Below are 21,627 nucleotides of genomic sequence, written 5' to 3'. Positions count from 1 at the left end.
CTCATATGTCCTGAGTCTTAATTGACCTTAGAAGGTTAGGGCCAAAATGTTGGCTTTCCTTGTGGCCCTCCTTTTTCTCTAATTTTGGTCTGCAGACTTAGGTTGTGAACCCTCTAGAAGAGAAGTTTATTCTTATTACCATACAACCTAAGCTGTTAAGCTTAAGCTCACTGTCTGAATATCAAACATCTTAGGCATAACATGGAACAAGTGTTTTCATCAAGTATTGATATGTTGAACTTTAAGTCCCTACAGAATATGATGAAAAAACATTTAAAAATTTAAATATATTTTGAAAATAGGCATAAAGAATTATATACTTCTTATGTTTACACATAAGTCCAGAAATCTAACCATATACAACCTTGTAGCAAGATAGTCCCGCAACATTCTTTTTCCTGTCTCTTGCCTTCATTCACTAAAAAAAAAAAAGAATTTTAAGGTTGTCATTTTTACCTACATTTTATCTGGTTCTAACATTAATGTTTCTAGCTTCGTGATTAATGGTCATAATTTTTTGCTAAAATAGATTATATTTTGTTTATTTTTAAATGTAAAATGGTTTCCTCCAGAATTTAAAAAACTGGACAAGAATATTTAACAAATCAAAATAACACAGTAGATACATTCACAGTTATAAAACATCTATGTATGAGGACAGGTAAAGTCACTTGTTACATTATCGACATAAAAATATTCTTGGAAATTAATTTATATATGTAATCTGACTTTTAAATCACATGAGTCTCTTAGTTCTAAGTAAAACAATATTTATAACAATATTTTCAAAGTTGATAATTCCTTCTCTTTGCTGAGAATTAAACCTATAGCATGCTGGATGAGTACTACTGAGCCACCCCACTAATGCTTTGATTTCTTTTTAACAAACATACTATTAGTAAAAGTAATAGCATAACATCTTGAAAGAGCTTTTCTCCTCTAAGTCACTAGATTTCTTTGATGTCATTAGTTCAGTCCTTATAGAATTGTATATAATATATGTATTCCACATTATAGGAAGATTTTTCTCTTTTTTTTAAAGTTACCTCTTCCTCATCATTTTCAATTGGGATGGTCCATTTCATGATGTTCCAGCTAGAATAATTTTTTAATTTGTAATTTTTGGTGAGAAAAAAAAATATAAAACGTTTTCAACTAAGATCTTGGTCTTTAAAGAACATATTTAGAGAGAAATGTATAAAGAATAAATGGCCTTTGATGTTCTGATTCAAATGTACTATTGAAATGTTGGCATCATAAATAACACTTGGACTGGGATCTGTTTTCACAGAGTTTGGGAGTGGACACTCTTCCTCCTCCTGACCCTAAAACTCCCAGGGCTGAATTTAACTACAGTGTGGGTTTTAAGGATTTAAATGGTAAGTGTAACAATTTCTTTTCTTAACTAATTTGAATTTGTAATGATGACTGAGATCTGTATGGGAAGTGCAATTTGAATACAAGGATCAAGAGACAAAACTAAGTCCTGGATTTCAGATTGTATCTTTGTGTCTAGAGTGAAGGAAGAGAATTAGATTTTTTAAAATTTATTTTAAAGAGTATAGAAAAATAATAGACAAGACATTAGAAGACTGGGAATATAGCTCAGTGGCACAAGTGCCTAACTGGCAAGCAAAAGGTCCTGAGTTCAATTCCTGGTACCAAATTAATTAATTAATTAATAAAAAAAATAAGACATTAGAAATGATACACAATTTCAGATTTAAAAAAAAGATGATATTCAACAGTGACTATTATACTTTACATTGTTGTCTTCAATGTAGTTGCTCAGATTACCAGATATTAAGATGTAAAATTGGTCAAAGTAAAAATTTTAAGCATTAATTGCTCCCTTCAAAGTATCTATAGAAATTAGTAGCACAGTCATCTTAGCTATTCCACATACATACACGCATGATTTTTTCCCCTTCCTTTTTTTTTTTTTTTTTTTTTTTTTTTTTTTTGGAAGGATTAGATATTTGTGCACATCTTGATAGAGAATACTTACATTTGTAAAATGTTTTAAAAGAATCTCTTATTTTGAAGTAAGGGGAGTTACTTCTCATTAGCAACAAGTGATGTAAACAAACACTAATAAGGAAATGTTCCTTTGAAGATACAAATGAACTCTCCATCACGATTGGAAATGTGCATATAAGTACTTCGAATATAAAATATTTTATTTAAAATACAGTAAGTTTTAATTTGCATGTAATATATACTTATGTAATTTGCTCTGTTTGACATGTTTTCATGCTTTCTGGGCTTGACTCATTTTACTAACCAAAATTTTTCTTGTTACTTAGTGCAGAAATAATCTTTAGCTCACATGGCATTCAAATTACAATAAATCTTGAGTGATCGCCTCCAAATTAATCAGAATTCACTGAAACTCTTAAAACAGATTTGTCAAAGACTTTTGGAGCCTACAAAAGTATAAAATAAAACAACATCAAAAGAAGCCTAATTATAGAAATCCAGAGTTTTAAGTTGTATTTCTTTCCCTCACTTGAGTTTCTTTGTTTCTCTCATTTTCAGTGTTTTTTTTTTAGTTTTTTGATAAGCAATTAGGTATCAATGACTCTTTCCTTAGAAATTGTAATGCCATTCTTCTGATTTTTCTCTTTTTTCCACATTCTTTACTGTCTGCCGTATAAGCATATTATTACTAGTCATCTGCTAGGTTTCAAAAATGCAATAGTCTTTTGTAAAACTATGACAGCAATAGTTAAAATGTGCTTACTCATCTCTCCTATAAAGCTTCATCTCACGCCCTCATCACATATGAGTGCCATACTGAAAAGCGTTCTGATTAGAATGCAGTCAGCACTTCAGTATAGTGATAGACAAGCCAACCATGTTTTCTAAGCACCAATTTAGTGGCTTGTATCAAAAAAATTACTGAACATAATAGGAACAAAAAACCTGAAGTCTCTGAAATTTCAATGTCATCATAAAAAACAAGAAACTCATCTCATTAAGGAGACAAGATGCACCCACATAGCCTAATTTGGGGATTAAAAACAAACCATACTGATGTATACTGAAAACTTAATTTTTTGAAAATTAGTGTTGGAATACATTTTTTACTATCTTCATTTTAAAATATTACTAGAATGAATTTAAAACATTTTACTCAAAGTCAAAGAATTATTGAAAGACTTCAGAATGGAATCCATTTCCATCTCCTTCCCCAGTTCTGTATTACTCAGTTCTATATTAATAAATGTAATGAATCTCTATCATTTAATCTATATCCATACATTAAGTTTCTTTGTTAGCATATCAATAAATAATATAATTTGACATATCAAGTTGTCTTTGAAAATTATTCATGTAAATACCATTGGGGAAATTTTCTGTCACTAAAATATAATGAATTAAAAGGTCTTCATGTTAACAGTCAAAATGTGATTATGTTAGGAAGTTGTGAACAGGAAAATGTTACAGTCTTTTGCAACACTTCTCTGAAAATATTTTAAGTTAATTTTGTTTTATAAAGAAGTTATATGTAAAATTGTTTTACCAAAAACTGATATAACTAGATGATCCAAACTTGTGAGTGCTGTACGCTAGAACCATTAGTTCTGCTGTAACGTGCTCTGTGGTGGTGATACCATTTGGTGGTAAATTATTTCACAAAGATTTCATTAGTTCCTGAGTAGAACGTTATTGTGTTGTGCACTTTTTCTCATTCTCACTCATCCTACAGAGAGCAGTTTCCTCAGGTGTCCCTTCTGTCCTGCCTACCGTTTCTTTCTCACATTTACCACCACCCCCAGTATCCCAGGCTGTCCTGTCACCATGTCCCAGGGTTATGCACATGGTCTGCCACCATGGTCTCATCCTTTGAAGAAATTATATTATAAAATCCATGTCTGTCCTGTATTATAAAAATTCATTCCTAGCTCGCTGTCTTCATAAAGTGTTTACTACTTAATCTCCATTTAATTTTTTTTATTCCTTACACTTCACTGCTTTAATTGTTGTTATTTATCATTAACTAATCTTTCTTTAAGTGTGAGATCTCCTGTGGTTGGGTGGGCACCCTTCAGAAGCTTCATCTTCATTGAGGCTTAAGGTGCATTAAATCCAGTTGATGAAGTCAACTATATTTTTTCCAAATACATTCATCAGCAGAACTCTGCACACTCAATGCATGGAAAGAACTCTCCTTCGACCCACTTCCTGTACTCCCCCAGCCCCCACTTTTTTTGAAACCTTAAGATATTGCACTAAAATATTCAATAATTCCCACTTTGGTGTCTGCTCATGTGCTTAGATTTAACTTTATAGCTAGTTTCCGAAGTGCCTCTCTAGAACACATTTCCTCCTTTACTTCTATCAGAAGTTCACTCATTAGGTATCCAATAAATGCAGCAATAATCACTCAGAAACTCCTATACTATGCATGTGCTACTGAATAAAAATGTTTTCAATTTTGTTCATTATGTTACCAGAATCAAAATGATTTCCTTCTGCACAAATATAACTTTTAAAAATCATCTTCTTTTAGTGTTTTATTGAAAAAAAAAAAGGTTTTTCAAAGAGTTTTTTATTGTTAATATGCTTTTCACCATCAGAGTCCCTAAACGCACTGGAAGACCAAGATTTAGATGCTCTCATGGCTGATCTGATAGCAGACATAAGTGAAGCCGAACAGCAGACAGTCCAGACACAGAAAGAGTTTTCTCAAAATCAAAATTATTCAGCATCTCTGGAAGCTTCAAATTTCAGGGGCACCGCCTCTGTGGGTTATGGAGCAGATGTCCCTGCAGTTAGCATCAGCCAATATGAGGATGAGTTACCACCTCCACCGCCCGATCCCATGTTAGACCTTCCGCCGTCTCCACCACCTCCCAAACCTCTCTCTAAGGTAAGTGCATGGGGCCAGAGATCGCAGAAACACTGACCTCTTCCATGCATCGCTTGTAACCTTTGATGTGGTAATTACATCCCTAAGTTTTTATGCACAAAATCTGAGATACTAAAACCAAGGATACTCCATACACTTGCTGCAGAGCCAGAGCACTCTATACACAAAAAGTGTAAGTGTTGTATTAGTCGATTTTCTGTTGCTATAACTGAATATCGCAGACTGGGTAATGTGAGAAAAACAGAGGTTTATTTAGTTCATTGTCCTGGCAGCCAGGAGGTCCAACATCAGGGCATCAGCATCTTCTCAACATCTGGTGAGGGCATAGGAATCACACGGGGAGGCAGGCAAGCATTTGCGTGATGATCCATTAGTCCTTAAGCGGGCTCACCTATTCATTAGGGAAGAGTCCTCCTGACCCACTTATCTAATAGAGGTCCCACACAGTCCTGCCTTTTAATCACAAAGTGGAAGTTAAATTTCAACATGATTTTTGTCGAGCACATTCAGATCTTACCAGATATATAAAGAGAACACATCAAGGCCATATTTAGGATTTCTCTTACTTTAGTTAAAAAATATATTCATATATACAAACTTCCTGATATAGTCAACCTTTGGGAGATATATTTTATTAACTTTGAAGTCTGGAGTTAATACATATATTTCTATGTCCCTGGTGCTAGGCAAGTACATGAGTAATAAAAACCATTCATTACATGTTCTCTAAATTGAACTAAATTAATGCCAATGACATTGGCAGTTCTGTTCAAGGGGTGAAAACAGATCTAAGTATCACTCATAATGTCATAGCTGGAAAGGATATTGATAAATGTCTATAATCTTGTTCTTAGAATATTAATTTACAAAAACCAAAGGAACTTGGTCTCATAAAATATTTCACACTTTTCTTTTTTTCTTTTATTTTTTTTTTTTTTTGACTGCTCATGTGTTTGTTCTTCAATGCTTTTTTTTTGTAATTTGTAGGATTGACTTTGAATTGTCTTAACTTTTGGGGAATTAAGGACCTTTTTAAAGAATTAATAAAACCCAAGAGTTCCCCCAAAACAGTATTCTAATCCAAGTTTGCATACAGTTTTAGGAAGTGCCTGAATCCCCTGAGATGGATCCTCTTATACCCCTTAGGTTGGTGCCCCTACTTTGTGAGCCAATCAGAGATTTTTTTGTGTGTAGTCTAAGCATATGAACACCTGTTATGTCATCAGTTAGTTTATCTTGTATGTCAGAGTCCCAAGGTAGGAAGTTTCACTGCTTTCTGTACCTTGAGGTTAAAGATTTTGATTATAAGCATTTGGAGTCTCAAAATCCAATGTGAAACTGGATATCTTTTGTCACTATCGGGGGACTAAGACACTAGCAGCAAGCCTGTCACTGACCATTGTCACTCATGGGACTGTGCTGAATGTCTTGCCTTGCACAGGAGGAAGAAGAGGCCCAAGCCAAGGCTGATAAGATTAAGCTAGCGCTGGAGAAACTGAAGGAGGCCAAGGTTAAGAAGGTAAAGAACTATGACTCACTTAAGGGCGTGGGAGGTGTTAAATTAGTGATATATCATAATTAATGATAAAATTTCAAGTGGTACTTCTCAAACAGTTGTCTTTTTTTAATTCTGAAGAGGAAGGTAAATTATACTATTTTTTTATTCAATAGCCTCAATTAGCTCATTTATGCTTAATGAATAAGGGACCTACATTAGCATAAAAATGGAAGTTTCCTTAATTTTTTTTTTTTTTTTTTTTTTTTTTTTTTGCGGAACCTGGGATTGAACTCAGGCCCTTGCACTTGCCAGGGAAGCGCTTATTCCACTGAGCCATCTCCCCGGCCCTCCTTAATTTATATATGATGTTTTGTTAGCTCTCTTGAGTTTTTCTGGGAGTAGAAGAATCCTCCTGCCTCAGCCTCCTGAGTGCTGGAAATTCAGGCATGTGCTACCATACCTGGTCTTAGAATTTTGTTGATTTTTTTTTAATTTTTATTTTTATTAATACGTGTTTGTAGTACATGACGGGTGCATTCATTGTAGGGAGTTACTACACGTACATAACACATTTCAGTTCTTTTTTCATCCCATAGAACTTAACTTTTTTATTAAGTTTATTGCTGTACTTTACACATAACAATCACTTTTGTCATAGGGAAGCTGTACAAGTACCTGCTATAAATTGATTTTTCCCCATTGTGTTATCCTTCTCCCCCCCATCCCCTCCTCCTTTACAAAAGCTTTGTTTCCATTTTTTGCTTCTTCCTCCCCACTCCACCCCCACCCATTCTCTTTCCTATTTGGGCATTTTCTTCCTATGTCCCAATATCTATTATACATTTGGGTCCTTATTTATACCTTTGTTTTCTCACACCAGTGAAACAACGCGGTATTTACACATGTGTATCCAATTTATTTCACTTAAGAGTATGGTCTTAAGGTCCATCCATAAATGTCTCCAGCTCATCTGTCTTTATGGCAGAGTACTACTTCATTGTATATATATATAAAAACCTACATCTTCTTTATCCATTCTAAAATTTACTTTTTTTTCTCTTTTTTTTTTTTTTTTTTTTTTTTTTGTTTTTGGTGGTGGTACTAGGGATTGAACTCAGGACCTTGAGCTTGCCAGGCAAGCACTTATTCCACTGAGCTATCTCCCCAGCCCCTAAAGTTTACTTTGAACAAAGAAAGAAAGGGCCATTGACTTGGCTGCCAGATAGGCAGGGGCCTTTTCAATTTATTTTGAGAAATTTAAAAGCAAATCTGTATGAAGGTCCTTCCTTCCTTCCTTCCTTTCTTCCTTCTTTCTTTCCTTCCTTTCTTCCTTCCTTCCTTCCTTCCTTCCTTCCTTCCTTCCTTTCTTCCTTCTTTCTTTCCTTCCTTTCTTCCTTCCTTCCTTCCTTCCTTCCTTCCTTCCTTCCTTCCTTCCTTCCTTCCTTCTTTCCTTCCTTCCTCTGGGACGCTACACCTGGGCTTGCTTTAGTTGGATCAAAGGTCAGTTTAGCTTGGCACCACGTTTCCACAGTTGCTTTTATACGTTTTCACACTTCCCAGGCAGTCTTAGTGCTGTTTTCCACCCTAGCAGTCGACATCATCTCCTGGGAACCAAACATTTTTTTTGCTGGCCCTCTGGTTTCTAAGTTGCATAGATTTTGAGTGACTGCCTCTAGCCCTACTTTCCCAACAATCCTACGATTTTATTGTGCACTTCTAGAGCACATAGGATTTTCAGGAACACCTGCATTATATAAACACAGCTGTATCTAACATCACGAGAGGTCTGTACCTAATAACAACATGCTAATAATAGTAAAATTGGGAAACTGAGGGAAGTAAGAAACAGTCATCATCTTACGTCAATTCCTAAAGCATTTAACATCTGTGGGCCTCAAAGATCTTTTAATGATAGTTGGATGAACTGTCCTCATATGGGACCTTGACTTTACGTTCCCAGGGACGCGTCATAGTTATTTGAATGATGGTGACTCATACATGTTGATTAATTCAATAAATATTCCTTGACACTCTTGATACAGACTCTAAAGATTCATCTAGGAGGCCTTTCCTGGTCAGTTGGTTCCATTCATTCCAAAGGGACATGTGCTGTCTTGCTGTCATTCTCTCCTATTCTCTGCATGTGACTGACTGTGTGGCAGTCAGCTGTCACTGCAAAAAATGCCTGAAGTGATCAGCCTACAAGCGGGAAAGCCTTACTTTGGCTCACTGTTTCAAAGGTTTTGGTCCATGGTGTGTGGCCTTGGGCCTGTGGCAACATAATATGACATGGCAGGGGTGTGGGACAGAGGAGATTGGCTCACTGTATGGCAACCAGTGAGCAAAGAAAAAGAAAAAGCTACCAGGTTCCCAGTGTCCCCTCAGGGATATGTCACTCAGTAATCTAACTTCCTCTAATGAAATCCTGCCTCAAATGTACCACCACTTTCTCACAACTCCACTCACTAGGGGTCCACCCTTCCATACATGTGCTTCCTGGGAGCACTATCCAAACCACAGCAGACGAAATTCCACAGACAGTGGTTGTATAATGATACATCCTCACTGGTCTTGACCTTCTTTCAGATCTGGGCTCCATCCAGCCCTCCTCTTTTCAGTCCTGGGTGCTCAGTCCTGTCTGAGCTTCCCTGGTCTTCTCACTCTCCTGCCAGTCTGGCAATCCGCTCTGGCCAAGTCCTTGCTTTTGAAATCTGCAGTTCCTCTTTCTTTGTCAACATTTGCTCAGCTAATGATTTGCTGCCATTTTCACTGTAAAAATAAAATCAATTGAAAGAAAAGCTTACACCAACACGTTTACCCACCTGCGTGTGTACAGTACACCCCATATGCTTTCCTGTGACAAGGATGCAATGTCTTGCTGGTGTACCCACCTACTGTTCCCCAGCTTCTGTCTACTCCTTTGTCTTCTTGTAGCTAGGATTCTCAGTAACTGTCTGTCTTGTACCATGGAACCCAAACCCTCCTGGTGGCCTAACACCCCTATGTGATGTGGCCTCATCTCTCATCACTGTCTCATGTGTTCACCCCACTCTAGCTACCTGTCGTCAGGGTGTTGCTCAAGCCCACCAGGGAAGCCCTTCCTGTGGTCCCCTGCCATCTCCTCCAAATCTGAGTAGGCTCACTCTGGTCTTTCTTTAAGTATTCTGTCACCTCCTTGAGGCCTCCATCACTGCTCACACACATCCCCAAAGCTCCCATGTGCTCCTGCTTTCTTTTTCTCCTTGTGCTGCTCACACTCTGGTGTACCATCTATTAATTTATGTCATGCATCCCTCATCACCTACCCAGAAGCTTCTCCACAGAAGTCAAAGGAGGTGGCTCCCTGTGCAAACTTCAGTCCTAGCAAGAGAGACAGGAGGAAGTAACAAGTGCCTTGGTCCCTCTCCTAGATGGATTTAGTGATGATGAGCCCTTCTGAGGAGGTGGCTTTGAGCAAAGACCTCATTGGCTGGAGGCAGCTGGCTGCATGTAGGGCTTGGTGAAGCACACCAGCAGAGCAGTGCAGTGACAGAAGCATGAGCCTAAGGAGATGGAGGAAGCAGGCAGAGTGGCCCTTGTGCTATAAGCCAGTGAGTAAAAGTGGAGGAAGGCGCTGAGGCTGGAGAAGGCTGGGAGCTGCAGTTTTCGCAGGCAGTAGGAAAGGATTGGATTGTATCCCGAGTACAACAGGATACATGAGAGTGAGGGTTTAATAGGGGCGTGTAAGGCTGGTACATAGGTTGTGAAGATCAGACTGGCTGATTCATAGGAAATGAGTTGTAGGTGTAGGGGATACCAGCAGGAAGACCTGCCCCAGAACCCTCTGTCACACAAAACCCGACACACAGGTGGACCTGTGTTGACAGGGTCACAAATAGATGGCAGGTGATACTGAGCAATGCAGTCCCTAAGTTGCCTGTGGGGACAGAGAAACCATACAGAATTTACTATCTCAAATCACAAGATCATTTGTAAATAAGCCACATTGTACGTATTTTCAGAAGAGAAATAAAAAGGGAAGTCATTTCATACACACAGAGATAGAACAAGCAGCAGATTCAGTCTGCTTGCTCCAGCTGGCCTGGCAGAGAACAGGAGGACATGGCAGCCACCTCCTGCCATCCATCAGAAAGTGAAAGAACCTCCCATGTTTTGTGTAGATGAATTATAACAGTAAGTACAGAGCACAAGCTGCTTTGATGCAGTGAGGAAGCTGTAAAATACAGGCCACTTTGATCAGTGGGGACAGAGAGAAAATTACTGAAACAAGTTATATATTCTGACTTTAAACACTTCAGATATACTTTTTAAGACAGCAATCTGTCTGTGGCACAGAACATTAAGAAAACAACAAGACACTTAGACATTAAGGAAGTAGCTGGGAGGTGCTCACACGTCTACAACATGCATTTAAGGCCTCAGAATACAGTTCACCTGGGTTCCTTTGCCTGCAAGTGTTTCGAGAGTGTTGAAATCATTTTGAACTATAAATAATGTACATCACTAGTGCTGCAAACCTTCTCAAACTAAAAACAATCACATTCATTCATTAATTTTATTTATTCTGAAGTTCTGTGACACAGGAGACAATTTCATTTGCTAATCTTATTATAGGAGCCAAAAGTAGGCAATTCAAATGATTTGTGATTAGGATATTTTTGCATTTGGCAGTTTGCAAGTGGGAAATAAGAAAAATTATAAAATTATAAAGTTTTTACTATAGTAGATTAGAAAGATGTAATTTTTTATTTTTGAATTATTTTGTCCCCATGCAATATCATGTGTACATGAAAAATACTTAGAGTGCTAAATCACATAATAAAGCTGCTACTTCATGCTGTTTTGGCTTGGCTAGAGCTACTTTTCAACTTGCAAATGTGAGGGAACCTGTGAAGAATTGTAAGGCAAGGGATATAGCTCAGCAATACAGCTCTGGCCTGGCAAGTCCTGAGTTCAATTCCTGGTACAAAAAAGAAGAGTAAATATGATTTCTTCCTATAAAAGTCATCAGCCTTCCCTTGATGTTTGTGTTGTATAACTTCTCTAACTGTGGATATTCAGAAGTACATTTGGATTAAATCTGGCTTATGAGTCCTACTGTGAAAAATTATTCCATCATTGTGAAATGATGTGGTTTACTATTTCTTTCATCTCTTTAAAAATGAAAACATGTGTTTTATTCTCTTAAGAATTCCTAAGTAGGAAGGAAATGTGGTCAAAAATCATTAATTTTTTACCACGAAGATTAAGTTTTCTAAGCCCTAACATTGGTGACATGTCCCAGGACATATAGCTGCTTTACAGCTGTAACTCTCAACAGAAAGCAGATGTACACCTTCCACAGAAAAATAAATCATGATAAAGACTGCCATGAGAAGAATTTCAGTTTATCTGAGCAACCTCTCATGTCTATTCTCAGTGTCAAATGAATACATCTTTGGTATTGTGGTACTTTGCTTTATATTTAAAAAAACAGGAGGATCACTGTGAGTCCAAGCTGCATAGTGAAAACCTGTAACAACCAAATGTATTTTTACAAAAAGACATGAAAAAAGCATTCCAACTTCAGGTTTCTGGTCTACAGGTTTTCAAGGGAAAAAAGGGTGTGTATGTAGCAGAACTGGATGAAGGGTCTAATCTGGTGGGTCTCTGTGGAGGAAGGACATGTCTATTGACCCAACTCAATCTACATTTTGGGTTTGGGGTTGTGCATATGTTGGGAGGAAGCTGGCTGGGTGAGTGCTCTGATTTGTGATCATTGCCAGGGACCTCAGCCAGGTTTTCATCACCTGACACATCCTTCTCTGGCTTTCAGCAGCTCTGCATAGCAATTTAACAGGAACGCTGTTGTTCATTCTGTTAACTAGAGTGTTGTCAAGGTCATTTTGATAGAAAGGGGTCAGCAAGCTCCTCAGGACCTAACCCCGACTTTTTGAAAGGAAGCAAACCTATCACTATAATGGATCACTTTTTAGAAAGTGACTTCCTAGTAAGTCTCACTGGAAAATAACCAGGCCCAACACCCCGCAGTAACACCAGAAGTGCACAGCTGCTAAGGCAGGTGCACATTCCAGCCACATTACCTCCTGAGTTCATTTTGTCATGCAACATCAAAATCGTGGCCGGTGTGTGAGACCAAAAGTTTTGATAACTGTAACACAAGGCCTAGAAAGGCCAGTGCTGTCCTGTGTCCTTACTGAAGAAAAGTAAATTCTGCTCCAGATTTGATAACTGTCAATGTGACTGTGAATTTTGTTCCTTAGATCTTTTAATAGAGTAAAACATAAATGAAAAAAAAAAAAAAACCATAAATGAGATGCGTCATGTGCCTGCATGCCTCCAGAACAGTGTGGCTCTTAGTCTCGTGCTTTTCCCCTAAAATCCAGCTCTGACCTCTGCTCTGTTGTCAGTGTCAGCTGTGAGGCCTCTCAGGCTGGTTGTGCCTGGTGAGCTGTGCACATCTTCCCAGGGCTGTGGTTAAAACACCTCGATCTTATCTGACATTTCACACTCTCTGACAACATGAAAGAAAACCCCAACCCCAGCTAAGACACAGGAGTGGCTTTCCATTTAGAAAAGTGATTTGCCTCCAGAATGGAGGAAGGATTTGGGGAAAGCAAGGCATCAGCACTGCTCTGGTTCTTTGTTTTCTGTCTGCCCCAGGATGTAGTCTCTGGTTTGTTTGTTTTCTGTAAATTAGTTGCTCCACCATTGTATTCCTAGAATACAAGCGGGTGACATGCAAGTACGTTTATGATAGTGCTTCACAGCACACATTCCTAATCACATTTGCAGAAAGTAGCAGCCTTGAAACTTCCTGGCCTTGTTCAGGAGGTGAAACTCACTGGTTGCTCTGTGGCTTTACCCTCAGCTTGTGGTCAAGGTTCACATGAATGACAACAGCTCCAAGTCATTGATGGTGGACGAACGACAGTTGGCCCGAGATGTTCTGGACAATCTTTTTGAAAAAACTCATTGTGACTACAATGTGGACTGGTGCCTTTATGAAATATACCCAGAGCTACAGATTGGTAAGTCTTCTTGGGCCTCACTCCCCACAGCCTGTGGGTTTGCTTTCTGAGAGTCTTTGGTCTCTCCAGTGTCCTCCAGACGTCTGTATGTCTCTACCCTTGTAAGGTAAGTATTTATCTCTCCACTTTTTTGTGATGCAGACTTTCAGATTGTAACAGATCGCTGGACCTTCAGGGATATAAGTGTGATTATTGCCACTTCGTTAGTGGCTCCACAGGGGAAAACATGGCAAGGTGATTCTTCTGTTTGTTCAGTAAGCTGAGCAGATTGCGGGAGAGCCCAGGTATCTGTCAGCTGGTGTCACTGCCACAGACTCACATCTGTGCTCATTCCCCTTCGTCCCCGTCCATTTGCCTAAGCCCTGATTCTCTGTCCTGTGGAAAACGCTCTGCCCCCAAAAGCAAAGGGCAGCGGTAGAAATTTATGCAGATTTTGGTTTTGATTTTTGCAGTACTGGGAACTAAACTTAAGGCCTTCATGCTGAGCTACACCACCAACATTATTATTGTTATTATTGTTGTTGTTGTTGTTGTTGTTATTATTATTATAAAGTCTCACTAAGTCACTAACTTGCCCCAACTTCACTCAAGCTTGCAATTCTCCCTCAATTCCTCAGAGTGTTGGGATTACAGGATGTGCCACCATGCCTTACTGCAGGGTTTTCTTTCATATTGTTTTATTTTTAAAGCAATTTAAAGAATTGCTTTTACTTTTCATTCATAATAGCATTCCCAGGACCATAGTCTCTGAGGAGTGCTAAATGGAAAACAAAATTACTGCCTTAGAAGCTTTGGGAGAAATTTTCTTTTTCTGTGAGAAATAAAGTTTACACTAAAACACCCTTGAAGTTTTCTTTAGTTCTATGAAACAAGGAGAGAAAGGAAAGCCTTGCCTTATGTTTTTCCGTTTGATTCAAGTATTCATACATTGTATGGTTTTAAGGTGAGATGTGGTTCTCAAAGTTTCATTCAACCTGTGTGACCAATCACTGCCATATTGTCCTCCTCACAAGGGAATGTTTGCTTTCATTTGAGGCTATTTAAATTTTAAAATGCTAGCATGTTTCAAGAAGCCTGACAGAAAACCACTGTCACAGTATTGCATACTCTGCCACCTGTGTCTTTTATGGAAGGAAAATTGAAACCCTGACACTGAATCATATAGTAGGGGTTCTACAAATGACATTGTATAAGAATTAAGAGTTTTAGAAACTTGGATGAAGAGCCCAGGTGTCATAGATGTGTTCTTTCAATATACCCAACTTTCCATGCATTGTAGCCTGGAAAATTAAAAACTATTCTATTTTCTTAGTCTTCTTTAGGTTGTTTAGTGGCCAACTCACATCCAAACGAATACTATTGCTGGTGATAAATCTCAAACACTACAGGTACCAAGTTTTCAGCTTACATAACTGCCTTCAATATCACACTTTAATGCCTGAATTAGTGACAGTATCTTCTGTTCTAGCAATTATGAACCATTGATGGTGTTTCACTCAATATAAGCTCCTTTCTCAGTGGGAAACCGTAATGTCTTAGGTCTAAAAGAGTACTTTTTCTTACTTTATCAGAAAGGATTTTTGAAGATCATGAAAATGTTGTTGAGGTCTTATCAGACTGGACAAGAGACACAGAAAATAAAGTACTTTTTTTGGAGAAAGAGGAAAAATATGCCATATTTAAAAACCCCCAGGTAAGATGAATTGTGTATTGCTAAACTGTCAAATATTGAAGAGCTTTTTTAATGTGACTTGTGTTCTCACCATACCATTATTTCACAAAATGTCATAGATGTGTTCCTTTCAATATACCCAACTTTCCAGGCATTGTAGCCGGTACTGTTCTATTTTCTTAGTTTTCTCTAGGTTGTTTAGTGGCCAACTGACATACAAACGAATAGTTGGTGATAAATCTCAAACACTACAGGTACCAAGTTTTCAACTTACATAACTGCCTTCAATATCACACTTTAATGCTTGTATTAATGAGAGTATCTTCTGCTGTAGCAAACAGACCCCTACATCAATGACTGAAATAAGCTAGAAGGTTGTTTCTCTCATATCCCAGTCCACAGATAGGTGGGTATCACTAGTAGAGTGGCTCGGCCACTTGCAACAGTTGATATCTGTCTCTGGACCCAAGACAGCTTTTCCACCTGACCATTTTCTAGTCAGGAAGACAGCAGAGAGCCCAGGGCAAACACCCCTAGACTTAGCTTATGCCACATTGGCCAAAACCTAGTTATAGAATGACATTAAACTGTAGGAGAAGCTGATAGATGGTCCTGTGTGGACCATCATATACACAGCTGAAATCAAGGTGGGGTTACAGTCAGGGTCACCATTTTGCATGACTGCTACACAAAGCACCTTTCATACCGAGTCCATAAAAATGGAGTCCAGGTACAACTATTGTACAACTAAGATGTGGAAGGGGAGTGGAGATCTGAAGTTTGTCATGATGTGTAATGAATTAGTGCACATGGCAGAACTACACTCCATGTATGTTGACAAAGTGAACGTGTTGTGGAACCCGTATCAAGGCAGAGAACATTCATGGAGCTTCTCCTGCCCTCCCCAGTCATTACACTTCATTACTCAGACACGCACTACTCTGATGCCTTGCTGCCTCCTTCTAAATTTTAGATTAAATGGAATCACAGCATAGTCCTCCTCTGCGTGTTGCATTTTTTCCCACTCAACTTTAAATGCATATTGTTACCTAGAACAGTAGTTTATTCTTTTTCACTGCTATTAAGTAGCCTATTGTGTGACTATATGATAGTATATTTATTCATTCATTGTGTTGTTGGTGGACATTTGACTTTTGTGTTTGTATAACTAATGCTGGTAGAAATATTTTGTACTTGTCTTCAGTGGGAGATGTGTGAGGTTCTTCTTTTGCACATATAACCAGGAGTGCAATTTCTGGGTCATAGTTTGGGCTTATACTTAGCAGGCAGACACACTCTGTAGCTGTTCTCTGCTCTTAACATTCTGTGAAAATGCCTGTTGGTCAGATTCTTGGTGGCATCTTTTTGGGTTTTTTTTAACTTTAACTATGCTGTGAGCCTGTAGCTCCATGTCCTACAGCTTTAACTTGAATTTGCTCTGTCAATTTAAGCACCTTTCAAGCTTTTTTATGCATTTGTAAAGTCCTTTGCCAGCCTATAGCCTCCAGTTAAATATCAGCACACACCCTGATGGGAAGCATGGTTTGATGCCTCTTGCAGCTACCTTTTCTCTTGGATCTTCATCTGTTGAGTCCTACATTGCCTCCCACAGCTGGTTTTCAATCTAGCTTATCCAGCAGTTTTGGTGGCACTTTGGTCTACTTCAAGCTTCTCTATTATTAAGGGGAAACAGAAACCCTCCTAATGAATGCTTTCAATAATGTGTTCATAAAAATTAACTAACTAAAGTCTCCTAGACTGCAATTCAGTTTAAAAGACAAAACTGCAGCGGGGACATTTTTCAAGGAGTCATCTTTTTCCACCATTTGTCTGGCTGATCTGTCCTATGACCAGAGCTCCACATAGGATAGTAACAGCATTGGCAGTGATGCCAGCTGCACTGTGCCAGTCCCGGACTGACATTATCTCCTGAGAAGGGGGTTTCTGTGATCTTAAAATACCTGAAACTCCCTTACAAAAGTCCATTTCTTTTCACATAAGACTTGATTGTTTTTGCTGGGTTTGCAACAAAAGAATAAAAGTCAAGAGAAATGTATTTCCAGAGGGACATGTTTATACAAACACCATCTGGAAATTCATTCATTGAATTGTCTTTGATCTTCCCCCAAAGCAGTGTCTCAAGCAGTTAATCCAAAAGTCCAAATAATCTTGCCTTTCATTTAGGTTAGCAATTCTTTATAAAATGTAGATGCCATCAGTGGCATGGAATGATCAGTCCTAGCATGAGGTGGACATAGCATTAGCTTCACCTCAAAACTTAGGGCTATGTCTCTGACCATACAGGCTTGATCCTTCTGCCTGACTGATCCAGACTGTGGTGCTGCCCAGGACATGTTTGAAGAACTTGTTGGAAACTGACGTTCAAAAACTGGATTTAACCATAACAAAAGGGAACAGACAGATTCTGAATAATGTATTTAATCAAGTCCCCACCAAAGCTTTCAGCATGTTGGATGTCTTTCCTATGTTCACTTGCATGAGGAAGCATTATTGGAATTCACTCCAACAGGCATTTGCTTGAGTTTCATGAACATGTATGAACTATCTGTTAGATATAGAACCTTGTGCTATTTGTGGAGGATACATAGAATAAGACAGTTTCTGATGCTAAGAAGGTTATAATCTGGTTGGAGAGAAAGACATGTGCAAAAATAATTGAAGCATAAGCCAGACATAGTGATACGCCTGTAACTTCAGCACACACAGGTGGCAGAGGCAGGAGGCTCACTGCAAGTTTGAGGCCAGTCTGGCCTATGTGGAGAGTTCAAGGCCGGCCTGAACTACATATCACAACCCCCCAGAAAGAAAGAAAGAAAGATGCCCATCTTTTAAGATGAGAGCCACGTAGGGTAGAGACTACAGCTTGGTTCAGAGGAGTCTTCATAATGGTCTGTGCTAGGAATTGAAGTGTTTTAATTACTATGAAAGTTGATGATACAAAGATCAGGCAGCTGAGTGTAAATAAGAGTTGCTCAGCAGAGCAGTGGGCTGTGACCTGGGCAGTCAGTTCACTCCCAACCATAAGTCTGAGGAAAAAAATCTGCTGCACAGATACATGGTATGGTGTTTGAATGTAGTTTGTCCCCTAAGAGTCAATGTGTTGGGAGGTGGATCATTTAAGAGGTCAAGTATAGTGGAAGGACTTGGCTCAGTAGGGGCATGGCCCCTGGACAGGGTTAGGGGGCCCTCATGGGCCGGAGTTGGCTCTTGTAGGAGGGTTGCATAAACCAAGCAAGCCCCTCCATCTCTATGCTTTGCCTTACGAGTGGTTCCTGCCTCCTGCCATTGTGATTTGCCATGAAGTCCCCACAAGAGTCCAGCTGATGACAGTGTCCTGCCCTTGAATCTGCAGAACTGCAATCTAAACGAACCTCTTTTCTTCATGAGCAGCCTGCCTTGGGCATTTCAGAATAGTAACAAAAACTGACACATGTGCAGAGTGAGGAGAATGCAAGCCATGTTCTTGTAGATGCTGGCAGTATGAAGATGAGTGAAGAGGAAAAGCGAACTGCAAGCTTATGACAAAATATTTCCAAATCTGAAGGGAAATAGTATCTAAAGCCCGATGGAAGCACAGGTGTACAAATGAACCTAAGAATCCAGAGGAAATTGAAGGGCTTTATCTTCAGGAGAAGATAGTAAGATATGGTCCAAATAAACGAGAAGCAAGAAAGGCAGCAAAATCAGAGCAAGGAGAAATGGAAAGCAGAGTTGCTTTAGAAAGCATTTTGATGGGGTAAAGCAGCAGCTGCTGTGAGCCCTAACCCTACAATCTCGAAGGGCTCTGGAAGCTGATTCAGAAAGTGAGGGGCAGACAAGTGGTACTTTACCAGGTTAGGAGCAGAGCGGGAGCCAGCATTCTCAGCAGAGGAAATGTGCATGAAGATCCAAAAAGTAGGGGAAATGCATTCAGGTAACACAGGATCACAGTGCGATAGGAATAGAGACCTGGAGTGGTAATGGAGCCTTCATGTAAATTGGTGGACAAGGATTGGTCAAAGCAGTATATTGTTTAAAATAAAGATGAGTCAAAACTGAGTGTTTCCACCTCCTCTTCCTGTGTTCATAACTTCGTGGGATTAGTTTGAAATGTATGTTAGGCAGTTGATCTCATTTCTAATATCCTGTTATTTTTAAAAATCAGTTTCAGTCTCCAGTGTTTACTCTGCCTCTTGAGCTCTAGCCTACGACCTTCTCTTAAGCTGCACCTGCTTGCCAGTCTACAGCTTGACTGTGTAGTCCTAACTGGAGCAGTTGTGTGTGTGTGTGTGTGTGTGTGTGTGTGTGTGTGTGTGTGTGCTGGTATTAGCTTTTTCTGTTGTTATTAAAACAATAACAGATTGTGTATGTTACAAAGAAAAAGGGTTTGTTTTGATTCACAGTTCCCAAGGTTCAAGGCCAGAGGCCACATCTGATGACAGACTTCCTGCTGGGGTTTGCTGGGTTGACACAGAACATCATACGGTGAGAGACTGGGCATGCACTGTGCATGTGCCTCCTCCAGTCTCTCTCTGCTTATGCAGCCGCCAGTAGATAAGCATGGGGTGCTCTGCTCTGATCATCTGATGTAAATCGCTTCACAAAGGCCCTGCCTCAATGTACCCTAGCTATGTTGTCTCTACCCTTTTAATACCTCACTACAGGAAGTACATTTTAATGTGGATTTTGGAGGGGACAAACCATACTCAAACTATTGTAATGCCTGCTCTTTGTGAGTGGACAGGGTGAAGTCTGGGCTTTATTTCCACAAGAGGAAAAATGGAAAATGGAAGGAGAAATGATGAATGAAAGATTTTCTGCAGGTTTTGTTATGGGAGATTCAGAAAGCACTGATTAAAATCAAGGGTATTACTCCCTGTACTCAGCTTACTGAAGATTGGGTTTATTCCTGCTGTCCCTGTCCCTCTTGAGAACCCGTGGACACTTGACCCCTGGCAAGACTCACAGCTGCTGGAATAAGTTCTGACTGTCCCTGGGCTGGGGCATGAGGCTGTGATTTCACACATCATTCTCTGGTACTTTATTACAAATCCTAAACTTTAGTAATGTATGTCAGAAAAGCAATATTTAAAAAAAGATGAGAGCTGGGGAGATAGCTCAGGAGAATAAGCGCTTGCCTGGCAAGCTCAACGGTTCAATCCCCTGAGTTCAATCCCCGGTTCTGGAAAAAAAAAAAAAAGAAAGAAAAGCAATATTAGCTAAGAATGAAGTATAAATGAAAAAGAAAAGCTTGAAAAATGGTAACAAATGGCCCAAAAGGCTTAAATTAAAGATGCATAAAAACTACCTACAGTGCACCAAAATCACTAATAAAGTAAATGTCAAGGAAAATCTTTAACTAGTGTGTTGTTCTTCTGTGACTGGGCTTTATGATCAAATTGTTTTAAAGCCCCACTACACACTTCCAGCATAACTTAATTTAGACTGAAGAGAAGCAGAGATGAGATGGCGGATGCCATTGCAGACTGTGTGAATGCGATGGGGCTTGGTCCAGAAGCTCTGGTGATTCTTGTGAAACCATTTTCAGGGAACAAGAATGGGTCACTGTGGCTACACCATGGGAAACACATTTGGAAAGGGCAGAATGAAAGCACCATGTGACTGACAGCTGGCTGTACACCCAGAAAGAGGAAATGATGCCGGGCTGGAAGGTATTAAGAGGCACTGAAGAGATAAAATTCTATAGACTATAATAACCAGTCAGATACTGGAGTAGTTGGGGACCATACTAGGAGGCAGGATGCAGACTAGGAAAATAGGCAGACTTTGGTGGCTCTCACTGAGGGAAGAAGCATTCAAAGAAAAAAGTGTGCAGGTGTAGGGGCACACACTGTTCATCCCAGCACTCTGGGAGGCTGAGGCAGGAGGACTCCAAGTTCAAACCCAGCCCAGGCAGTTTAGTGACTGAGCAAGATCCTGTCTCAAAATTTAAAAATTTAAAAATTGCAGGAGATATAACTCTATGCAAAGGCCTTTGGTTCAAACCCAGTAGCCCAGAGAGGGGGAGGAACATGATGAGCTTGATTTTAAACATGTTTTCTTTTCTCCTTTAAAAATAATCTACTGGGGCCAGGGAGATGGCTCAGTAGAATAAGCGCTTCCCTGGAAAGTGCAAGGGCCTGAGTTCAATCCCCGGTTCCACAAAAAAAAAAGTAACATTTTTTTGGACCACCTGCTTGGGGCCCCCCTCCTGTCCCTCTCTTGGACAGGAGCTTTCTTTCCCCTAATAAATCTATTTTTAAATCTACTTTCATACCACCTCCCCCCCCCACACACACACATAGGTTTAACATGAAATTGAATGAAATCTGCACATTTCGTGTGAATATATTCTATCAGATGGGCCATATTTTATCTCTCAGTATCATTGAAGATAGGCGCCTAAATTTTTCCTTGGCTCATTTTCATTTCCTCATAAGAATGGAAATCTTTCCCTTGCTGACTTATTTTCCATCTCGCCTTCATACTCTCAGATTCTTAGACATCTACAAAGGGAAAGGAGCTGACTTGCTTGGTGTCACTATTCTCA

At 39.3% G+C, this 21,627-nt stretch overlaps 1 protein-coding gene across 2 annotated transcripts in view; it reads left to right on the top strand.

Annotated features, from left to right (window-relative positions):
* Positions 1–21,627, top strand: part of Apbb1ip (amyloid beta precursor protein binding family B member 1 interacting protein) — a 127,922-nt gene that overhangs the window by 52,520 nt on the left and 53,775 nt on the right. Inside the window, exons 3-7 of one of the 2 annotated variants that reach the window (XM_023701973.1) lie at positions 1,292–1,379; positions 4,584–4,876; positions 6,318–6,395; positions 13,246–13,405; positions 14,977–15,098. In XM_023701973.1, the coding sequence (XP_023557741.1) occupies positions 1,292–1,379; positions 4,584–4,876; positions 6,318–6,395; positions 13,246–13,405; positions 14,977–15,098 (741 nt within the window). The remainder of the gene's footprint in view (positions 1–1,291; positions 1,380–4,583; positions 4,877–6,317; positions 6,396–13,245; positions 13,406–14,976; positions 15,099–21,627) is intronic. The other variant, XM_023701974.1, reaches the window with a different exon arrangement.

This window comes from Octodon degus, unplaced genomic scaffold, assembly GCF_000260255.1.
Source record: "Octodon degus isolate 3935 unplaced genomic scaffold, OctDeg1.0 scaffold00145, whole genome shotgun sequence".
Taxonomy (NCBI): Eukaryota; Metazoa; Chordata; class Mammalia; order Rodentia; family Octodontidae; genus Octodon; species Octodon degus.
The sequence above is the reverse complement of the archived record's forward strand: the minus strand, read 5'-3'. Positions and strand labels throughout refer to the sequence as shown.